Source organism: Carettochelys insculpta, chromosome 21 (genome assembly GCF_033958435.1).
Source record: "Carettochelys insculpta isolate YL-2023 chromosome 21, ASM3395843v1, whole genome shotgun sequence".
Lineage (NCBI taxonomy): Eukaryota > Metazoa > Chordata > Testudines > Carettochelyidae > Carettochelys > Carettochelys insculpta.
The window spans coordinates 25,592,467-25,613,052 of NC_134157.1; the positions used below are offsets into that span (position 1 = coordinate 25,592,467).

At 46.9% G+C, this 20,586-nt stretch overlaps 1 protein-coding gene across 3 annotated transcripts in view; it reads left to right on the top strand.

Moving 5' to 3' along the window:
* RALGPS1 (Ral GEF with PH domain and SH3 binding motif 1) overlaps nucleotides 1-20,586 on the top strand; it is a 445,865-nt gene that overhangs the window by 291,523 nt on the left and 133,756 nt on the right. For all 3 annotated transcript variants that reach the window (XM_075015701.1, XM_075015700.1, XM_075015702.1), the window contains 2 exons: nucleotides 7,073-7,210; nucleotides 11,198-11,291. In XM_075015701.1, the coding sequence (XP_074871802.1) occupies nucleotides 7,073-7,210; nucleotides 11,198-11,291 (232 nt within the window). The remainder of the gene's footprint in view (nucleotides 1-7,072; nucleotides 7,211-11,197; nucleotides 11,292-20,586) is intronic.

The window sequence follows — 20,586 nt, forward strand, 5'->3', positions numbered from 1 at the left end:
TTCCTCCTTTGAAATATCGGTCTCGCTCTCGATGCTCGGGGGGGAATATCTCTTTCAATTCTTCAATCAGTCTCCCTAAGACACTCGGGTCCAGCTGTGCTTTGTATAGATCGGTGCAATATCTCGTCCATCGCTGCACAATCTTCTCACTGTTCATGAACACTTCTTCCTTCTCATCTTTGGTTGCCATGTGCTTCGGTTGCCATTTCCTATTAATATTCCTAATTGTCCTATACACCTCCCTGGTCTCATGTTTGCCATAATACCTCTCAATATCTTCACATTGCTCCTCTAACCATTTCTCCTTATCCTTTCCGGCTGCTTTCCTTACCTCATTGCATTTCATCCTTTATTGCTCTTCTGCCATCTCAGAAACATCTCTTCTGAACTTCAGCGCTCTTTTCTCTTGAACCAACGTCAGTGTCTTCTGGGTAACCCACTTCTTATCGATCTTCTCTTCTGGAACAGTCTGCTCAATTGCCTCTTCTATAGCAATGGCTATCCCTGTGACTCTCCTATCTAGGTCTTTCTCTGTGGCGATATTCTTAATCTTCTCTTCGAGCACTGTTCTGTGTGCATTCCCTGTTTCCTCCTCACATAGCCTCGCCACATCTCTTCTTTTCTTAAACTGTGTCTTACATTTTCTTCTGAGTTTTATCTTGATGTTTGCGATCACTAGACTGTGGTCTGAGTCTATATCTGCTCCTTGGAAAGTTCGGCACTGCTGTACTGATGTTATCCATCTTCTTCTTATCAAAATCATATCTATCATGTTCTTGGACTTCCCGTCATTCGATCACCATGTCCACTTCCTGCAGTCCTTTTGTTGGAATCTCGTGTTGCAAATCACCATCTCATGCTCTGTAGCAAACTCTAACAGTTTCTCACCTTGTTCGTTTCTTTCTCCATATCCTAACCTTCTCATGACTCTCTCCCAACTTTCATTATCTGTTCCAACCTTCGCATTCCAATCTCCTCTGATGATCAACATGTCTTTCTTCAGTATCTCCTCCACCATCTTTGTCAAGTCTTTATAGAATAGCCCAGTTGCTTCCTCCGTACTGTCCTACGTGGGTGCATACACCTGAATGACTGCGATGTTGAACGGTTTTGCTTTGAATCACGTAACCATCATTCTTGCACTCATTGGTCTGTATCCTAATAATGCTCTTCTAGCTGTTTCGCTAAGAAGGAATCCAATTCCTGCTTCATGCTCTGTTTTTTGTTTCCTGACCAAATGACTTCGCAACCGCATATCTCTCCTGATCCCCTCCAATGCATCTCTGCCAGTCCAAGTATATCAATATCTCTCCATTTCCTTCTGAAGCAGTTCTAATTTTCCAGTTGTCCACGGTGTTCAGACATTCCATGTTCCAATGGACAGCATATGTGTTAGGTGTAATTTTCTTTCGGTAGCCAACTTATCAACCCAACCCTGATCACTCGATTGGTATCGCAGACCTTGTTTATTCGGGCAACGTCCGAGTCGGCATCTTTTAACATTTGGTTGTACTGGCGTCAAATTTCATACATATTGTTGTTTGACAGTCAGCGCATTGACACACATCTGACCAATCCTCCTCCTTCATCCAGGCTTGGGACTGGCATGGAGCTCTCAGTGGCCTCATAGCGGCATTATGATTTGACTGCTATAAAAAAATCAAAATAGGTCTATGCCTTTGACACATTGTAGTGCTTACTGTGATGATTATTATAATGAAGAATGTGTAATGGTTTCCATTCTATTCCATTTTGAATATTCAGCTCTGCAAGCTCTGTATATTTTGTATGCCTTTTTCTCACTTCACTTATAAAGGTCTCTGTCCACTCCTATTGAAGTTAACCAGAGTTGTGCCATTAGTTTGAGTGGGAGATGAAGGCTAACTTAGCTGCATGGAGGGGCACACTGGGGGATTCCCAGAGTTGGACATAAAATAATATTATGGCTCCAGAATAAAATATTTATAGACTCTGTGTGTGTGTGGGGGGTGAACAGTGCATGATGAGCCATTTGTTAATTTAGTCAGCACTCTGTATGTTTTTGTACATTATTGCAAAGCTGGAGGAGTAGATACAGAGTTGATGTGATGTCTTTGTACTGAGTACCCAGGTACAGTAAATACTGAAAGAACTGAAAATCTTTCTGAAAAGCGGAGGCTGGTTGGGGTAGGGAGGATGTTCTAGGTATCTATCCAACCATGGAATCTGCCTCGTCAGGCTTTGTACCCTGGCAGAGTTCTGTCAATTTCTGGGAGTCTCTGGGAGAGCACAGAGAATTGTTGCTCAGTTTCCCTTGCATGATCACAGGTTTACTTTACAGATTTCACAAGGTGATTTAATGCCAGTTTGGCATAATCAGTTAGATGCTGGCACTGCAGTTAGCCAAGCCCAGGGATTTCAACCTGTGTCTCTTTAAGGAATTCTTTGTGGCTCCTGACACTATAATTACAAAGTGGAAAAAAAAAAAAAGAGAACCTCCTTATTTCTGATAAACAGTGAACTTGTAAAAGCCCAACACTGAACATATCTAAATAGCAGACAATATGTGGTCTCCAAACATTTGATAATTCCCCCTTTAATATGTGCAGTGCATTGTGGAATATGATACGGTATTTGTGTTTTGATCGTGTTGATAATAAAGTCATATTCACATGCATTGCAGCTTTTGAATTATTGAGTTTTTTTACTGAATTAGAAAAAAAGACTCTTCTTGCTATTTTGGTTGCTTACCCCTGGCCAAGCCTGTGTATTTGGGTAGTTGAGTCTCCATACTCTCCAGTATAAAAAGGAGTAATTGGTGGCAAGCCAAACAGATTTTCTAGGTCATAGCTGTATACCTGGGATATGTTTAAAATGTATTTCAACAAATGACAGGTGGTGGCAGTTTCTTTTTTATTTAATGTTTTGTGTTTTTTATGATTCTTCTGCTCTTATCCAACTTCTTACATCTGCAGTTTTGACCTGACTAAAGAAAACCTGTATGGGGTTTGACCACAAGTGCAGTGAAGATTTGGGAATGGGTGGGTACAGTGTTTCCTCTTCATTTATCTGCTACTTTTCCTGTGAAGCAAAAGACTTACCATTTTCTAATTTCATGACTCTGATTCTCCAGGACTCTTCACCTTGTGTGATCTATATCACAGCAAATTGTGTGTTGTAAAATGCTACTGAATCAGAATGATAAGGCCTGATGCTCCATTACACTAAGGCAACTTTACATTTCTCTAGGCAGCCAACTTGGCCTTAAAGTAGGAAAATTGTTATTTACATCCAATTTAAAGTCAGCTCATGTTGGCAGAGTGGTGTAAAATTGGCTTTAGCATACAAGAGAATTGGGACCTATGTGTTTTCATCCCACTTTGCATTGAGGGATATGAATTAGGCCCCATTAAGTTTGCCTTACCTTCATAAACATAGCTTTTCCCTTGGTCAAGAAAAATATCCACAAAAATCAGAAAGCAGCCACTTACACATTTGCTCTTACTGTGACTTATGCAGATCAGAACTTGCTTTCTTAATGTAGATGTTAGGGTTCTGAATTTGATATTGTTACTGAAAAGTTGCAATTTGTGATGCAAAAGTGTAGAGTGGTGGAGTGTCTGCCTAACTGGCCTAGTGGGGAGGAGCCCCTTCCAGTACCCTGGTGGGTGGGGCACAGTCCCATCCCAACACCTGATGAAAGTCAGAGACAAAAGTAGAGATATAAAAAGCCATCCCAGGAGTTCAGTCAGGCCCTAGCTGCCAGAGGAGCCAGACACCTACCCTGTGCTCTTGAGCTGGGAGTCTGCTGGGGGCCTAAGGGAGGCTGATGAATGGCTGGGACTTCACATAGGCTATGTTTACACTAGAGAGTTTTGTAGACAAAACTAGGGTTTTGTCTACAAAACTCATGGAGCATCTATACACAAAATGTGTTTTGTCGACAGAAGCTGTTGACAAAAAAGCCACATAAACACTCGGGGGGCCCCTTTTGTCAACAGAATGGAACAAATGATTGATCTACTTTTATGTGTAGATAAGATCTGTCAAAAGAAGTTTTGTTAGAACATCTCTTCCGGCAGTAGCTTCTGTGGGCAGATGCTTCTAGTGTAGATGTAGCCATAGAATTTGACCATGAGGAGCTGCCAACCCTGCTAGAGGTTCTAGTCCCCAACAACCTGGAGGACCTGCTTTGGAGCTAGGTATGCCCTGGTGGTGAATGTGGAAATAGCCCAGGGAAAGCCAGAATTAACTTGTCTGAACCAAAACCAGTGGGAAAGTCAGCATGTTGCGGGTAGGATCGCTGCTGACCCAGCGGCAGCCCATTCTACTACTGTTAGGGGCCTGGGCTGGGATGCACTGGAGTGGGTGGGCCTGTGTCCCCCTGCTGTCCCAATCTGTGGGTGCCAGTTTCCTCCCACTTCTAAAGGCAAACTGCCTACAATTGTTGGTTCTCTGCTTGAGCTAGGACCCCTTTGAGTATTGCTTGGTCTGAGCATAGATCTGAACACTTGAACAGTGTGCTACTGTTTGTTACCCAGCCCTGAGCTATGGCCTGGATTGGTGATTTTTTTTTTAAAAAGGCTCAGCTCAACCACAGGCCATAGCCCCCTGGACTAGAGTTGCTTGCCCTGAATGGGGACCAGGGCTTCTTGACTGTGTGCTCAGCCTGACCACCAACCCAAGTCCCTGCATTATAGTTGCCTGACCTGAGTGAGGGCTAGGGCTTATTTCCTGTGGTCTTGGTCTGACCACAGGCCTGAGCCCTTAGACTCTTGTTGCCTGCCCTAAGTGAGGGCCAACACTTACTGAGTGTTGCTTGGTCTGACTACAGGTCTGGGTCACAGAAGCAGTGCTGCAGCTGATTCCCAGTATGTGACTGAACAGCTGTGTAGAGATGCTTCATTGGACAAACCAAGAGGTGGCTGGGTGCAAGCCTGTCCACTTCTAAAGGCCCATCCGCGAGCCAAGTGGGGAGGACCATTGTGCCCGAGCACTCAAATATGGGGGACAGCTAATAAAAAACGGTCAGGGTACATGTCAAAGGTGCAAAATGAGTAAGCCAGAGCGGGACACTGAGCAGAAAAACCCAGACAGCACTAACTGCTCTTGGAAGCTCTCTAGGGAGCCAGCAGACTCCATCCAGAGGAACTCTCCCAGATGTGGGAGATCAGGGAGAAGAGGAAATAGGCTCACAGTTTCAGAGCACCTGTAGTTAAGCATCCTTTTCCAGGTGTTGTAGATGGCTGCCTTGGCCAAGGCCAAATGGAGGTTGATGAGATCTTGTGACTTGGTGGGGCCATGGATAGGGTGTGCAAAAACAAAGAGGTGTGGGGAAAACTACAGCCAAAATCTCAGCAGGAGTTTCTGGAGGAGCCAGAAGAGGGGCTGCAACCTGACGCACTCATGTTAGGCATGTGCCAGGTTTTCTCTGACAATGCAGAAGGGCAGGCTTTGTGGATGGTGCTGAACCACACCAAGTACATGTCTGTGCTCAGGAGTCTGCGAAGGAGCCATTAACTAACATCCCTGACAGGCTGTGGGACCAGGGTAGAATAGAGACTCTCCCACTGGAATTCCTCATTCTACACAGGTAGTAAATACTCCCTCCACTTGGGGTTGGCTCAGGACACAAGGGGGAGGAAATGGAGTATATGGATCATGAGCATGTACAGTTGGTCCCTATGTAGAAAGGCAAAGTAGCTGCTCACTGCCTCACAGGCGGAGGAGCACATGCAGAGTCCCGATGGCCTGCAGAAAGACATAATGCTGTAAAAAGCAGTTATTTATAAGGTTGCCTCTGGCTCTCATACATTAGAAATACCATATGGTGTTCTTTCCATGGATTCTACAGAGGTACAAACTGCCTCAGCTGGAACTTTTTACTACACAGCTTCCTTATTATATCTCATAGCCAACATATGTTAGACCACACAACATGTATTGGTTTTCAAATTAAATTGTTCTTGAACATGATAGATTAGTAACTTGTGTTTAAAGGCTCATCAGTAGGGACAAGGTCAGGGTACATACACACAAGGGCTATTGCTAAAATATTCAGAAATCCTAAAGTCCAAATGGCTGGATTATTTTTGGCTGCTAAAGGATCTGTAGCCATACTTATCTTGGTAAGAAAACTTCAATAACATGCCGTAAGTATTACGATTGATGGCTTTTATGGCTATTGTGAGGCAGCAGTACAAAAGACACTAATTTTCTATTAATACCCAACAATCTAAACTTTCATGTATGTATTATATAATTATAAGGAGGTAAATTGAGACATGTACTATTGTGTAGGAAAATAATTCTTTGACATCATGATTATTTTATTGGACTCCACGCAATTCATTCCTGGTGTAATGTAACTCATTTGTAGTCAGTAAAGTTATATCAAGGAGGTTTTTGGCTTATTTAATTAAAGATTGTGAACTTCTGAGCTTCTCCATATGATTTTCGTCCACTTCCAGTTTGTAATCAAATATTTTACAGAAATGCCTAAGCACAGAAAAATTCCCTTGTTTACAATGTGAGAAATGAACGGCTGTGTTAATAAGCATAAATGAATACTTTGTTAGAGAGATTGATGCTGCTTCTCAACTGTCAGTGAACTTTTAAATGTTTCCAGTTATTTCTATGCTATAGATCATTTTAGATTTCATGTTCTACATCTTTTGTTTTATTGGTTTTCAAGAAGCTTTTGAAAATCAATTTCTCTTCTAACCCTGCTGTTTAAAGGAGAAATTGGTAATGGACTAGTGAGAGAAATTTCTACAATAAATGCTTCAGAGGGGTAGCCATGTTAGTCTGTAACTTCATAATTAATAAACAGTTCTGTGTCACCTTAGAGACTAACAAATTTATTAGGCCATGAGCCTTAGTGGGTAAAGTTTACTTCTTCCAAGACTTTGTATGTTCCTGTAAGAAGTTTTACAATTTTGACTACACAAAACTCATGTTTTGGCTATTCATAATCTTCTTCCTTTGTTCAATGGGAAAGGCACAGATGGATTACTGGTGGTTTCTGAATGTTCTGTTGTTGGTAGTTACGTGACTTTTTTTTTATTATATGCTTGATAATCTTTAATTTCAGGAATATATCTCTTGGATTTAATCTACATTGATTCTGCATATCCTGCATCTGGCAGCATCATGGAGAATGAACAAAGATCTAATCAGATGAACAATATCCTCCGAATAATAGCTGATTTGCAAGTCTCCTGTAGCTATGGTTGGTAACTTTTATGTTGTTTGTACTTGTAGGTCTTCACTCATATTAATATAATAAATGATTAGGGGATGTCAGCCTCATATGAAAAGGGATATGAGAAAAATGTGCGTGAATAAAGTATTGTATTGCTAAAGTGCTTAACTTTCGCATCTGCAGAACCTCAGTTTTAATATCAAATAAGGCAGTTGAATCATAAAATGTGTTTGTATTCTCTGTTAATAGAACTAGTGTGCAAGTTTTTAGAAACACTGTGTTCCATATGCAGGCTAACACTAGCCTTCTTATTTCTTTTGTCAGCTACACCTTTATATCCTAAAAGTTACACTTGCTAAATGCACAGTTGTAGTCCACTGTGAAGCATCTAAGAACAGGAAACTGTGATTGGGCCAATACTGAAACTGCCAGTAGTGCTTTTTCATGTATTCTCTTACATTTAAATGTGAAGCAGACTCAATTGTCCTCTTGGGAGCATCTATAGGATTGAAGGGTCTAAATTCAGTATGCATTTGCTTCAAGAGCTTTGAGGAGAGTTTTAAGGCAAAAGGATTAGCTAGAATGTCCTCCCAGAATATGCTATAAAAGAGGTAAGAGGCCCTGTTAGATGCCTGTGGTAGAGATAAATAGTAAGAGTTGTTTTGTTCCTCTCTGCCTCCTCTGGGAGCCTCAGTCTCTTGGCAGCACATGCCTGGCTCATGAGATTTTTAAACAGTTTCTCCTGGTGAATGGCTACACCTGTTAGCAGCAGCCAGTCTGTGTATGTCCATTCCTTGGGGAAGGACCCATGTCTCCCAGAAGTGCAACTTCTCCCTGACTTCAAATTCAGAGCCAAGAAGAACAAGAACTGACACTGTTGGAAATAGAACACTTAGCTACTAGCAGCTTTTCATCAGATGAGGACATGCTGCTCCCTCTCTTCTTTTCTCCCCATCCCTCCTCCCCTCAAATCTGTCTATGGAGCAATCTAGTACACCTTCAGCTGTGGGTCAGGCTACCCCTACGAAAAGGAAGACTTCAGAGGCTTCAGTGCAGAAAGAAGAAGTGTGGACACTCGTTAAGTATCCAGCTCTAAATAAAGCCCTTGTAATATGTGAAATCTGTGATCTCTGAAATCTTGACCTCTTATGAAGGGCTCCTCTTATGGCACAGGTAAGCCCAGAAAGAAGAGACATGGCTCTGATTGGACCTCTCTACCCTTCACCAGGGTCAAGGATGTCAAATACAAGTACTCCTCTGGGCGCAGCCCCACCGTTCTCTAGTGATTTCTCAGCCTCTTTGCTGACCAAGTAATGGGACCAGACACTAGCAGCATCTCCACCAATGCACCTTCCCCTCAACCTTCCCCATCATTGGTACTGTTGGTTTCAGCTATTTCATCCTTGGCTACCACATGGATACCACTCCCACTAATCAGTAGCACAAGTATTCAGATATACCAAGGGTGTGTCTGTAATGAATGAAATGGAGTCCCTGTTCCTCATGAAATCAAGTGACTCTCAATACCAAGAGCATGCTCTCCAGATTACCACTGTTCTCTGGTTCCACAGGACTCTCCACATTTTCTGTGGGTATTCCTTCGGTGGATTATATTGAGAATCAAAAAGATGGCTTCCAGTCAGTTTCCTCTCTTTTTCTTCAGGGTTCTCTATTGTTCAGGATCCCATTCCTTGAACATCACTGGGAAGATTCTGCTCATCAACAAGGGTGGGGGAGTCCAACCCTGCACTCTACCTCTCATCCTATGTGCTCCCCTCCCACAACATTAGTACTTGGCCCATAGGCTACTTATTGGCAGCGATTTGTCAGATCTCTGGTACCATCTCATAAGGAGGCTAGTGTCATATACTCCTCTCCTCCTCAAACAGCCTCCACAAGAACATAAAGGACAGCCATACTGGGTCAGACCAAAGGTCCATCTAGCCCACTATGCTGTCTTCCAACAGTGGCCCATGCCAGATGCCCCAGAGGGAGTAAACAGAACAGGTAGTTATCAAGGGATCCCTCTCCTGTCATTCATTTCCAGCCTCTGACAAACAAAGACTAGGGACATCATTCCTACCCATCCTGGCTACTAGCCATGGATGGACCTAACCTCCATTAATTTATCTAGCTCTTCTTTGAACACTGTCCTGGTCTTCACAACATCCTCTGTAGTATTTCTTTTTGTGACAGGTCCCAGAGGTGCGATACCGCGAAGGATGAAAGACAAAGACAAACATAGACAGCAGGGGGCCAACAGTTCTATAGTCTGAAGGCCCTGAGTTTATTATTCTCACAGCTTTTATAACCAAGTGAAAGCACATTATTATGAGAAAAGCAATCAGCTACAATACAACTGGCTCAACACCTCTATCTCTAAAAAAGCCACATCATTCCTCCCAGTCCTTGAACATGAACTCTCGGAAAACACCTAGTTAAAGCAACACAGCTCCTTGTGGCTTGCCTCCAAGAGAGCAGATGTTTCGTTTGCAAAACATGTTATGTTGCTCTAGATGCCAAGAGCCCAGCCGGGCCTGGGAGACATGTAGGGGGGAAAGGCAAAACTCCTTCAATCCTGCAGCAAGGAGTTCCACAGGCCTACTGTGCACTGCATGAAGAAAAACTTCCTTTGGTTAGTTTTAAATCTGCTACCTGTTAAGGTCATTTGCTGACCCCTAGTTCTTATGTTATGGGAACAAGTAAAAATCTTTTTCTTATTCACTTTTTCCCTACTTGTCATGATTTTATAGACCTCTATCATATCCCTCCTTAGTCTCCTCTTTTCTAAGGTAAGCAGTCCCAGTCTTTTTAATCTGTCTTCATATGGCACCCATTCCAAACCCGTAATCATTTTTGTTACCCTTTTCTGAACTTTTTCTAATACCATTATATATTTTTGAGATGAGGAGACCACATCTGTATGCAATATTCAAGATGGGAGTGTACCATGCATTTATGTGAAGGCAATCTCTGACTTATTCTCTATCCTCTTTTTAATGATTGCTAACATTTTGTTTGCATTGTGACTGCTGCTGCACATTGAATGGATGTTTTCAGAGAATTATCCACAATAACTCCAAGATGTCTCTCTTGCATGGCTATAACTAAATTAGTCCCCATCATTTTGTATGTATAGTTGGGAGTACATGTAATTAAATGGACATGAACAACACATGTCGGTGAATAACTCTTTTTTACTTCACCTAGTGCAGTAATTGAAGTTCTAGAAGATGTGTATCCTTCTGGGTGTTCTATTATGGCCCTCCTTCCCCTCTGCTTCGGACTGTTCTCTGTGGAACATTTGGGTGGAGTTCTCACACTAACTCCTATGTAGCCTTGGTGTGTTGGTGTCTGCTATTGCTAATGGAAAATCTCCAATCAAGCATACAAGGAGTTCATGCGTACCTGAAGTAGAAAACCTATAAGGGGACACATCCTGAAGAACGGCAGTCATTGCACTTTATAAGTGGCCTCTTCTTTTGATTCTCATCAGAAGTCTACCTATTAAATGCTTCCGGGGCCCTGTTGGCAAGGAGAGGGACATATGAAATAAGACAGGAGTCATTTCCCTTTGGTGCCTGTTCTTTACTCCTGAACCCTCAGGCTGAAATCTTGTCTTGATGCTTCTCGCCATTATGTTTCAAATAAGAATCCAAAATATTTGTTGTGCTTTTGAGCCAAATTGTCTGTAGTTTGCTCATTAATACATGAACCTTACTTTTCTCCTTGTAGATTGAGAGTGTGTACTAAGTCACCCAATTCTAGGGGAGATCTGCAGCTGAATCTCATGAACAGATAGATTACAACCACACCTTTACTTGATAAAATCCTTAACATTTTTGTTCACAGTCTAACAAAAAATATTCCTAGACAGTTTCTCCTTTGTGTAGTTGCATGGTTTCCTTTCAGTTCCATTCATAAAATCAAAAGAACCAGAGAAAATTAAAGAATTGCTTTTATTTTTGAAGTTGTAGAGATTTATTTTGTCCCTTTTTTTTTTATGCTCTACAGATCATCTCATAACTTTACCCCATGTGCAAAAATACTTAAAGTCTGTCCGCTATATCGAGGAACTTCAAAAGTTTGTGGAAGATGACAACTATAAGTGAGTACCACACTTTCCTTTACCCCTACATGATTTTGTGGAAAGATGGCCTGGCTGTTAGCTTGAGTAGGAGTTATACAAAAAAATCTCTGGCAAAAAAATTATGTAGAGTTTAACATTTTTAAACTGAGCTGGTATTGTTAGGACATCAGTGAGAAACCCCAGCTGGCTGTCGTCCTTATGACTATTGAACTCAGTTCCAAAATTGTATTTATTTAGCTTTTGCAAAGGGAAAAAGGGATAAGAGTCTAGTTTCTGTCTTATTACAGCGTAACCCACTGCTGGGACTCTCATTCAGGATCTCTAAAATCAGATGTTCCCTTATAAGCTTTGAGGGCTAAGAATGCAAGCTGGGCACGAGCAAACAGTATGCATTTTGATACAGCTAAATGTAAAGGTATAACTAGGAATAGAGAGTGCAGGCTGCACTTACAGGATGGGGGACTCTATCCTCGGACTCAGTATGTCAGAAAAAAGATGAGGCAGTGGCAATAATCAGCTGACAATGAGCTTCCAGAGTGATACTGTGATCAAAGGGGGCTAATACAATGATTGAGTGCATAATAAGAGGAATTTTGAGTAGGAATAAAGAAGTTATTTTGCCTCTGTACATCTGTTTGTCCACATGCCACTTTCCTTCTGGACTCCAAATCACGTGACCTTATGCTAATGAGGTGCCAGGAATTTGCACCCATGCCTCATTAGCATATTTTGGGCTGTTCATTAGCATGCCACTGTCGGAGGAAAGTGGCATGTGTAGAAACAGCTTACCTGTTACTGGTCTGACTATTGTTGGAATTCACTGTCCAGTTTTGGTGTCTACAGTTCAAGACTGATGTTGATAAATTAGATTTCAGTGAGTAGCCATGAGAATTATTGAATGATTAGAAAAAATTACCTGTATTGATAGATTTAAAGAACCCATTCTATTTAGTTAACAAACAGAACGTTAAGGGGTGACTTGGTCACAGTCTATAAATGCTTACATTGGACACAAATTCTTAACAATGTCATCTTCAGTCCAGCAGAGAGAGGCCAATGTGGTCCAGTGGCTGGAAGTAAGTCATAATTGGTTAAAAATGAGTAAGTAGCCACGGGAACGATTTATTAAGCATTTGTGGTAGATTCTCCTTCAGTGGAAATTTTTAAATCAAGATTGAAAGTTTTTCTAAAAGTTCTGCCCTGAGAGTTATATTAAGGAAACTGTATAACATCTGACTAGATGATCAGAACAATACTTTCTCTCAGTTATTTAATACACTCTGAAATGGTGAACACAATGTGTTTTAAATACAACTGAATTGTTATACAAGGCTGATTCACAATAAAGAAGTCTGGCTTTGTCAGGCTACGGCTATGTCTACACTACCTGATAAAGTCGAATTTAAGGCAGTTAGCTCGATATTACAATGTCACTGTTTTCACTGTAAATACCATTACCTTGATTTTATGATGCACTAATATCGATATCATAACATCATAGAAAGTGGCTGGGTGTAGTGTCAAGTTTGAATTTAAAAGTTTGAATGAAGGCCAGTGTGGAAGTGCCATGTCTGAAAATCAAATTTATTAGCCTACAGAAGTGTCCCATATGTATCCCACAAAGCTACATGGTTACCTGGTATGTATGGCTGCTTCCATCTCCGCTGCTCTCCAGGTGCACAGGAAGTAGGTCACAGGAACTCCACGAATTTGAATTCATCGCCAGCAATCCCGGGAAATATAAGAAGCACCCAGAAGCTAAAATTTCTTTTACGCATTGCATCTCACTACATCGGTAGCCATTGCAAAGCATCAGTAGCCGTCACATTGGTATCCATCTCTTGCAATCATGAGCACTCGGTAGTGATCTGCTTAGTTCTTCTTCGAGTGTCCCCGTGGGTGCTCCACCATAGGTGACGGCTTGGCCGGCGCCGCAGATCGGATCTTCCAAGCAGTCTCTGCCGGACCGCGCATGCGCCGGTACGCGCCGCTCCCTGGCGCGCTCCTGGCCATGTGCGCGATCCGGTCCCCGCCAGTTCCTCTCAACCGCCGTCGGCTGCAGACGGAATCCGACTAGGCTAAAGCCACATAGCGTATTCAACGACTTTATTTGTTTTTCTCTTTAAAGTTTTTCAGTTCTTAGGATACCATAAGTAACCGGTTGTTATTTTGCAAAAAAAAAACAAACAACAAACAAGCTACGGAGGGACAGCTCAAGCCAGTCCCAGTAACCAGCGCCGGAGGCCGGGAGCTAGGGCCCATCAGCCCTCCTGCGGAGGCAGGCCATCGGACGGGGAAACAGCACAAAGAAGTGCTAAGTACCCACAAGCAAACTCAAAGACTCACCAACAATGTCCTCCTCAGGCTTTAAAAAATGTGAGTCCTGCCGAGAGGCGATGCCAGTGTCCGATGGGCACAGTCTATGCATAAGGTGCCTGGGGGAGTCCCATGTGGCACAAAAATGCGCCTTCTGTGCAAAGTTAACGACCAGAGCACGGAGAGACAGGGAGATGAGAATTAAACTGCTGCTTCTTGACAAGGCCCTCCAGCCAGACGTGCCGGAGCGGCCGCAGCAGGAGGGACCCTCCGGGGCCCTTAGAAGGAAAGCTGCCTCCCTCACTCCATCAGCGCAAAAACGGAGGAAAGTTTCTCCAACCCGATCCCTGCCGGCAGCAACAGTGAGCGGGACGGGAGGAGCGAGCAGCCCCCAGCCGCAGCAACAGCTGATCGGCGGCGGCACGGAGAGCCACGTGGAAGCGGCTCAGCCTCCGATGATCAGCCAGCCGCCCCGCACCGCAGGCAGGGCGGCGGCTAAGCAAGCGCCGGTACCAGCGGCACCGCAGGCAGCGGCACCGATCCCCGGGGAACCGGCGGTGCAGGGCGCGCAGGCACGTAGCCTGCAGGCGCACAAGGACTCCGCACGTGTGGCACCGCCCTCGAGCGTGCCTAGCACGGTGCCGACGGGGCCGGGATCCCCCGCCCATCAGGGGGCGGAGTTACCTCCTCAAGGGAGGGGGAAGGCTGCACACAAGAGGAGGCATTGCAGCCCCTCTCCAGACAGGGCTGTGGAGCTCTTCTCTCACAGCCCTCCGCTCATGTTGCAGACTCCAACCAGAAGGCAGGGGCCCCCCCTAGCCTACCCGGAGCCCCCTTCTCCTTTCCTGCAATCAGCCTCCCCATGGCTGGCACCACCCTCGCCCTTCCTGGGATTTGAATCGCTGGACTATTATGCAAAATCGCTCTCTCCAGTGTCTCGACAATCCCCCTCTCCCAGACACACAGGGTACGTGCAAAGGGAATGGTCAAGGTCACCTTCCCAGGAACAGTGCCTATACTACCATGGTCGTCCCTTCCACGCGGGGCATGGACACCATCGGCAATCTACCAGGGAGAGATACCCACATATTACCTCGTACCCCCGAGGGCAATCGCGATCGGGGACGGAGACTCAAGCATCCCAGGGGGGGCTGGCCGTGGACCCACGAGATTTTCCCTCGCAAACCTCCAGCGAGAGGGCGCACCATCACCATCAAGAACCGGAAGGGTCCAAAGAAATGTACCCCAGCGGTTCCTCGTTTTCCTCCCCGGATGAGGCCACGGCCTTAGGGGACGTCCATCCCAAGGACGATCTCAAACAGTTTCAGGAGCTGTTTAAGAGGGTAGCTTTCACGCAAGGCATCCAGACAGCACAAGTGCAAGAGAAACATCATAAGCTCCTTAAAAATTTGAGCTCCCCGGCCTCCTCCAGAGTAGCAATCCCGCTTGATGAAGCGATCTTGGAGTCCGCCACTACCATATGGCAGACCCCGGCAACTATTCCGCCTGTCCAAAAGAGAGCGGATAAGAAATACTTCGTGCCGGCGAAGGGCATGGAGTTCTTGTTTAGCCACCCCCAGCCAAACTCCTTGGTGGTGGAGTCCTCGCAGCAAAGATTAAAAACATCTCAATTTAAAACAGGGGGAATGGACAAAGATGCCAAGAAGCTAGAGCTGTTCGGCAGAAAGGTCTACTCCTCCTCCACTTTAACCTTGCGAATGGCAAATTATGCAGCGCACTTGGCGAACCATAATTTCGACAACTATGCCAGATTAACTTCCCTCATGGACTCGCTTCCAGAGGACAAAAAGCCGGTCCTCAAGGCCATAGTGCAAGAGGGCTACGCGGCTGCGAGGATGGAAGTTCAGATTGCTTTGGACGTTGCGGACACGGCAGCACGTTCCACAGCAACTGCAGTGGTGATGCGACGGGAGTCCTGGCTCCAGACCTCGGGCATACCGAGAGATCTGCAGGCGAAGATAATCGACCTTCCCTTCGACTTGCAGAAGCTGTTTGCTGAATCAACTGACTCGGTCCTTCATTCCAGTAAAGACTCAAGAGCCACACTCAGGACCCTGGGGATTTACACCCCTCCATACTCAAAGAAAAGGTACTACCCACAGCAAAGGCGGTACCAATACCAGCAACAGCGCCCCCAGTATCACAGGGGTTACGAGCAAGGGCGGCATCAGCAGCACCAGCAGTACAGAACCCCCAGGCGACGCTCACAACAGGGCCGTACGTCCTCGGGGCGGGGCCAAAGGCCACAAGTTTGACATACAAATCCAGGGCTGCGCCATCACCACCATTGCACAAGATCATCCGAAACGACTTTTTCACCATCGCCTCCGACCATTCTACGACCAGTGGCAAAGGATCACCACAGACAAATGGGTGCTGGAGATCATAGCCACGGGGTACGCCATCCCCTTCCAGTCGCTCCCGCCGACGCGACCCCCGCCCAAGCCCCACCCCCAGGAGGCCTCCCATGTAGCCAGGCTCAGGCAGGAGGTGGCCCACCTAGAGTTCATAGGGGCGGTGGAAAAGGTGCCGGAGCAACTGCAAGGGAAAGGGTTCTACTCTCGGTATTTCCTGACGGAGAAAAAGACAGGAGGCTGGAGGCCCATCTTAGACCTTCGTGGCCTCAACAGGTATCTGCGCAAGCAACGTTTTCGGATGATCACTATTGCCTCCATCCTTACAGCACTGGACGATGGAGACTGGTTCGCAGCCCTCGATCTACAAGACGCGTACTTCCACATAACCATTCATCCGGCTCACCGACGTTTTCTCCGGTTCATGGTGGGCAACGAACACTTCCAATACAAGGTCCTACCGTTTGGCCTTTCCTCGGCCCCCAGAGTCTTCACCAAGACCTTGGCAGTGGTGTCAGCCTACCTGCACAGACAGGGGGTGTTTATTTTCCCGTATCTGGACGACTGCCTGCTCAAAGGGACCTCGAAAAGGGAGGTTCTCCGCATGATACGCGTCACAGCAAACACGTTCTCCGCACTTGGCCTGGTTATCAATATGGCAAAATCAAAGATAGACCCCTCACAGGACATAGAGTTCATAGGGGCTCGCATAAACTCAGTCTCGGCGAGAGTATACCTTCCAGAGGCTCGCTTTCGAGCCATCGGTTCCCTCGTGCAGGTCATCACCTTCAGCCCTACGGTGCCGGTCTTGACGTGCTTGCAGCTGCTGGGCCACATGGCAGCGGCTACGTTTGTGGTACAGAACGCCAGGTTGCACATGCGCGGCATGCAACATTGGCTGGCAAGTGTATACAAGCCGGCAGTACACACCGTTCACAGGGTGGTGTCGCCCCCACCTGGGGTGCGCGAATCCCTGCAATGGTGGGTAAACCCCGGGAACTTGCTAACAGGGGTACCCTTCCATCAGCCGCAAATATCGGTTTTCCTCACTACGGATGCCTCCCTCATAGGGTGGGGAGCGCACATGGGCGAAGAGGTGGCTCAAGGACTGTGGTCACCCACGGAACAGTCTCTGCATATCAATGTTTTAGAGCTCAGAGCAGTGTTCAACGCCTGCAAACACTTTCGAGACCGTATACAAGGCAAAGTCGTCGGGATCAGTACAGACAATACCTCCACCATGTTTTACATAAACAGGCAAGGAGGAGCTCGATCCCGTACCTTATGCGCGGAAGCAATCCGCCTATGGAACTGGTGCATCGCCCACGATATAATCCTGAGAGCCTCCTACTTGCCGGGCACGCACAACGTGAAGGCAGACCAGTTGAGCAGACGTTTTGCGCTCACCCACGAGTGGCAGATCCGTCCCGATCTACTACGGCCTATTTTCCACGCATGGGGGTTTCCCCAAATAGATCTGTTTGCCACTCAGCACAACAAACAGTGCCCACGATTCTCCTCCAGAGCAGGGCTGGGCCGGGGGTCCCTGGGGGACGCGTTCGCGATCCCGTGGGAAGGCCCCCTGCTTTACGCGTTTCCCCCCGCAGTGCTGATCCACAAGGTTCTGCAAAAAGCCAGGAGAGACAAGGCTCGGATGATCCTGATAGTCCCAACATGGGATCGCCAACCATGGTTCCCCCTACTCCTGCGCCTGTCGGACCGCCCACCGATGCCTCTTCCGGTGGCGCCGGACCTGCTCACGCAAGCCCAGGGGTCCATAGTGCATCCGCACCCCCAAAGCCTGCGACTGCAAGCGTGGCTAATCCATGGCTCAGCTCCCTAGAGAGCACATGCACAGTGGAAGTACAGCAAGTCCTAGAAAGTAGCAGGAGGACTTCCACTAGGAAAACCTACAAACAAAAATGGACTCGCTTCATGGCTTGGTGTTCTACCAAGCAGCTGGCCCCCCTTTCGGTGCCTATACCTACAATTCTAGAGTATTTACTGGACCTCAAGAGAGCAGGACTCTCGCTATCCTCGTTAAAGGTCCACCTGGCCGCCATCTCGGCGTTCAGACATGAGGAGGGAGGGCACACGGTGTTCGCCCACCCTATGGTTACCAGGTTCCTCAAAGGGTTGGTAAACCTATACCCCCCTCGGAAACCGATTCCACCTTCGTGGAGCTTGGACCTGGTGCTTACCACACTCATGGGACCACCGTTCGAGCCCTTGGCCACGGTTCCCCTTCGCCTCCTTACAGTAAAGACGACCTTTCTTCTTGCAATTACGTCAGCCCGTCGGGTGAGCGAGCTTGCGGCAGTCATGGCAACGCCACCCTGCACTGTCTTTTCCAAGGAGGCGGTAACCATACGGCTGCATCCAGCCTTTGTTCCCAAAGTTTCTTCCGAGTTTCACATCAATGAACCTATTGTTCTACCCTCGTTCTATCCAAAGCCTCATAACTCCAGCGAAGAGGCGCGCCTACACCTCCTGGATGTGAGGAGGGCGCTAGCCTTCTACGTAGACAGGACCAAGTCCTTCCGAAAAACGGATAGACTCCTGGTCTCCCTCGCTCCCAAATCTAAAGGAGAAGGTCTCTCATCGCAGAGAATCTCAAAGCACATTGTATCCTGCATAAAAATGTGCTACGAGCTCAGAAAGACTCCTTTGTCGGCCACTCCCAGGGCTCATTCCACCAGGGCGGTGGCAGCATCAACAGCCTTTTTCAAGGGCGTTGCATTGAAAGACATTTGCAGAGCGGCGACCTGGTCATCCTACGACACGTTCGCCAAACATTACGCCCTTCACAGGGTATTCCAAGAGGATACCCGTCTCTCTGCAGCGGTCCTCTCGGGGACCAGCTGCACATAATCCGATTACCCACCACCTATCTGGGTTACTGCTGGGTAGTCACCTATGGTGGAGCACCCACGGGGACACTCGAAGAAGAAAGAGAAGTTACTCACCGTAGTAACGGTGGTTCTTCGAGATGTGTCCCCGTGGGTGCTCCACTTCCCGCCCATCCTCCCCGCTTCGGATCTCTGTTAGTGTTTTGCAGGGGCAACCGAGGCGGTTGGTCGAGGAACTGGCGGGGACCGGATCGCGCACATGGCCAGGAGCGCGCCAGGGAGCGGCGCGTACCGGCGCATGCGCGGTCCGGCAGAGACTGCTTGGAAGATCCGATCTGCGGCGCCGGCCAAGCCGTCACCTATGGTGGAGCACCCACGGGGACACATCTCGAAGAACCACCGTTACTACGGTGAGTAACTTCTCTTTCTCAGGGTCACAAGAGAGCTACAGCATGGAGCTATCAGGAGATTCTGGATCTTCTTGCAGTTTGGGGAGAGGAATCAGTGACGAGCAGACTTTGAGTGTCCAAAGCCGTGTCTACACGTGCACGCTACTTCGAAGTAGTGGCACTAACTTCGAAATAGCTCCCGTCATGGCTACACGTGTTGGGCGCTATTTTGATGTTAACATCGACGTTAGGCGGCGAGACGTCGAAGCCGCTAACCCCATGAGGGGATGGGAATAGCGCCCTACTTCGAAGTTGAACGTCGAAGTAGGGACCGTGTAGTCGTTGCGCGTCCCGCAACATCAAAATTGTGGGGTCCGCCACGGCGGCCATCAGCTGAGGGGTTGAGAGACGGTCTCTCTCCAGCCCCTGCGGGGCTCTATGGTCACCGTGTGCAGCAGCCCTTAGCCCAGGGCTTCTGGCTGCTGCTACTGCAGCTGGGGATCCATGCTGCATGCACAGGGACTGCAACCAGTTGTGGGCTCTGTGGATCTTGTGTTGTTTAGTGCAACTGTGTCTGGGAGGGGCCCTTTAAGGGAGCAGCTTGCTGTTGAGTCTGCCCTGTGACCCTGTCTGCAGCTGTGCCTGGCACCCTTATTTCGATGTGTGCTACTTTGGCATGTAGACGTTCCCTCGCAGCGCCTATTTCGATGTGGTGCTGCACAACGTCGATGTTGAACATCGACGTTGCCAGCCCTGGAGGACGTGTAGACGTTATTCATCGAAATAGCCTATTTCGATGTCGCCACATCGAAATAGGCTACTTCGATGTAGGCTTCACGTGTAGACATAGCCCAAGAGAAATGCGGACATAATTGAGAAGTTGTCGTGCGGGATGAGCTCTGGAGGTTACTCCTGGGACTCTATGCAATGCCAGGTAAAGGTGAAAGAACTCCTGCAGGTATATCACAAAGTTCGAGAAACCAACTGGCAGTCTGTGTAATCTCCAGAGACCTGCCCATATTATGAACAGCTGCACTTGCTTCTTGGAGAGGATCCAACCATGTTGCCCATTCTGAATTTCAACACTTCCGGAGGCCCTGTTCCAGAGTCTGGGCTGAGCTAGGAGGAGCTGTGGGGCTAGGAGGAAGAGGCCAATGGAGAGGAGGATGGGTGCAACCAGCAGGAACCTGAGAAAGCTGTTCCTGACAGTCTGAAGTTCTTCACCATAGACCTGGATCCAGTCCCCTTCATGCAGGTCCCCTCTACAACAGTTCCTAAGCCCCTGGGGCCCAGCTGTTCTGGTGAGGTCATTTGTTTGTTAGTTTTCTTAGTTTGCTTTTTGAACGTTAAAAGTGAGTTGCGCCTGGGTATAGGTATGGGTACA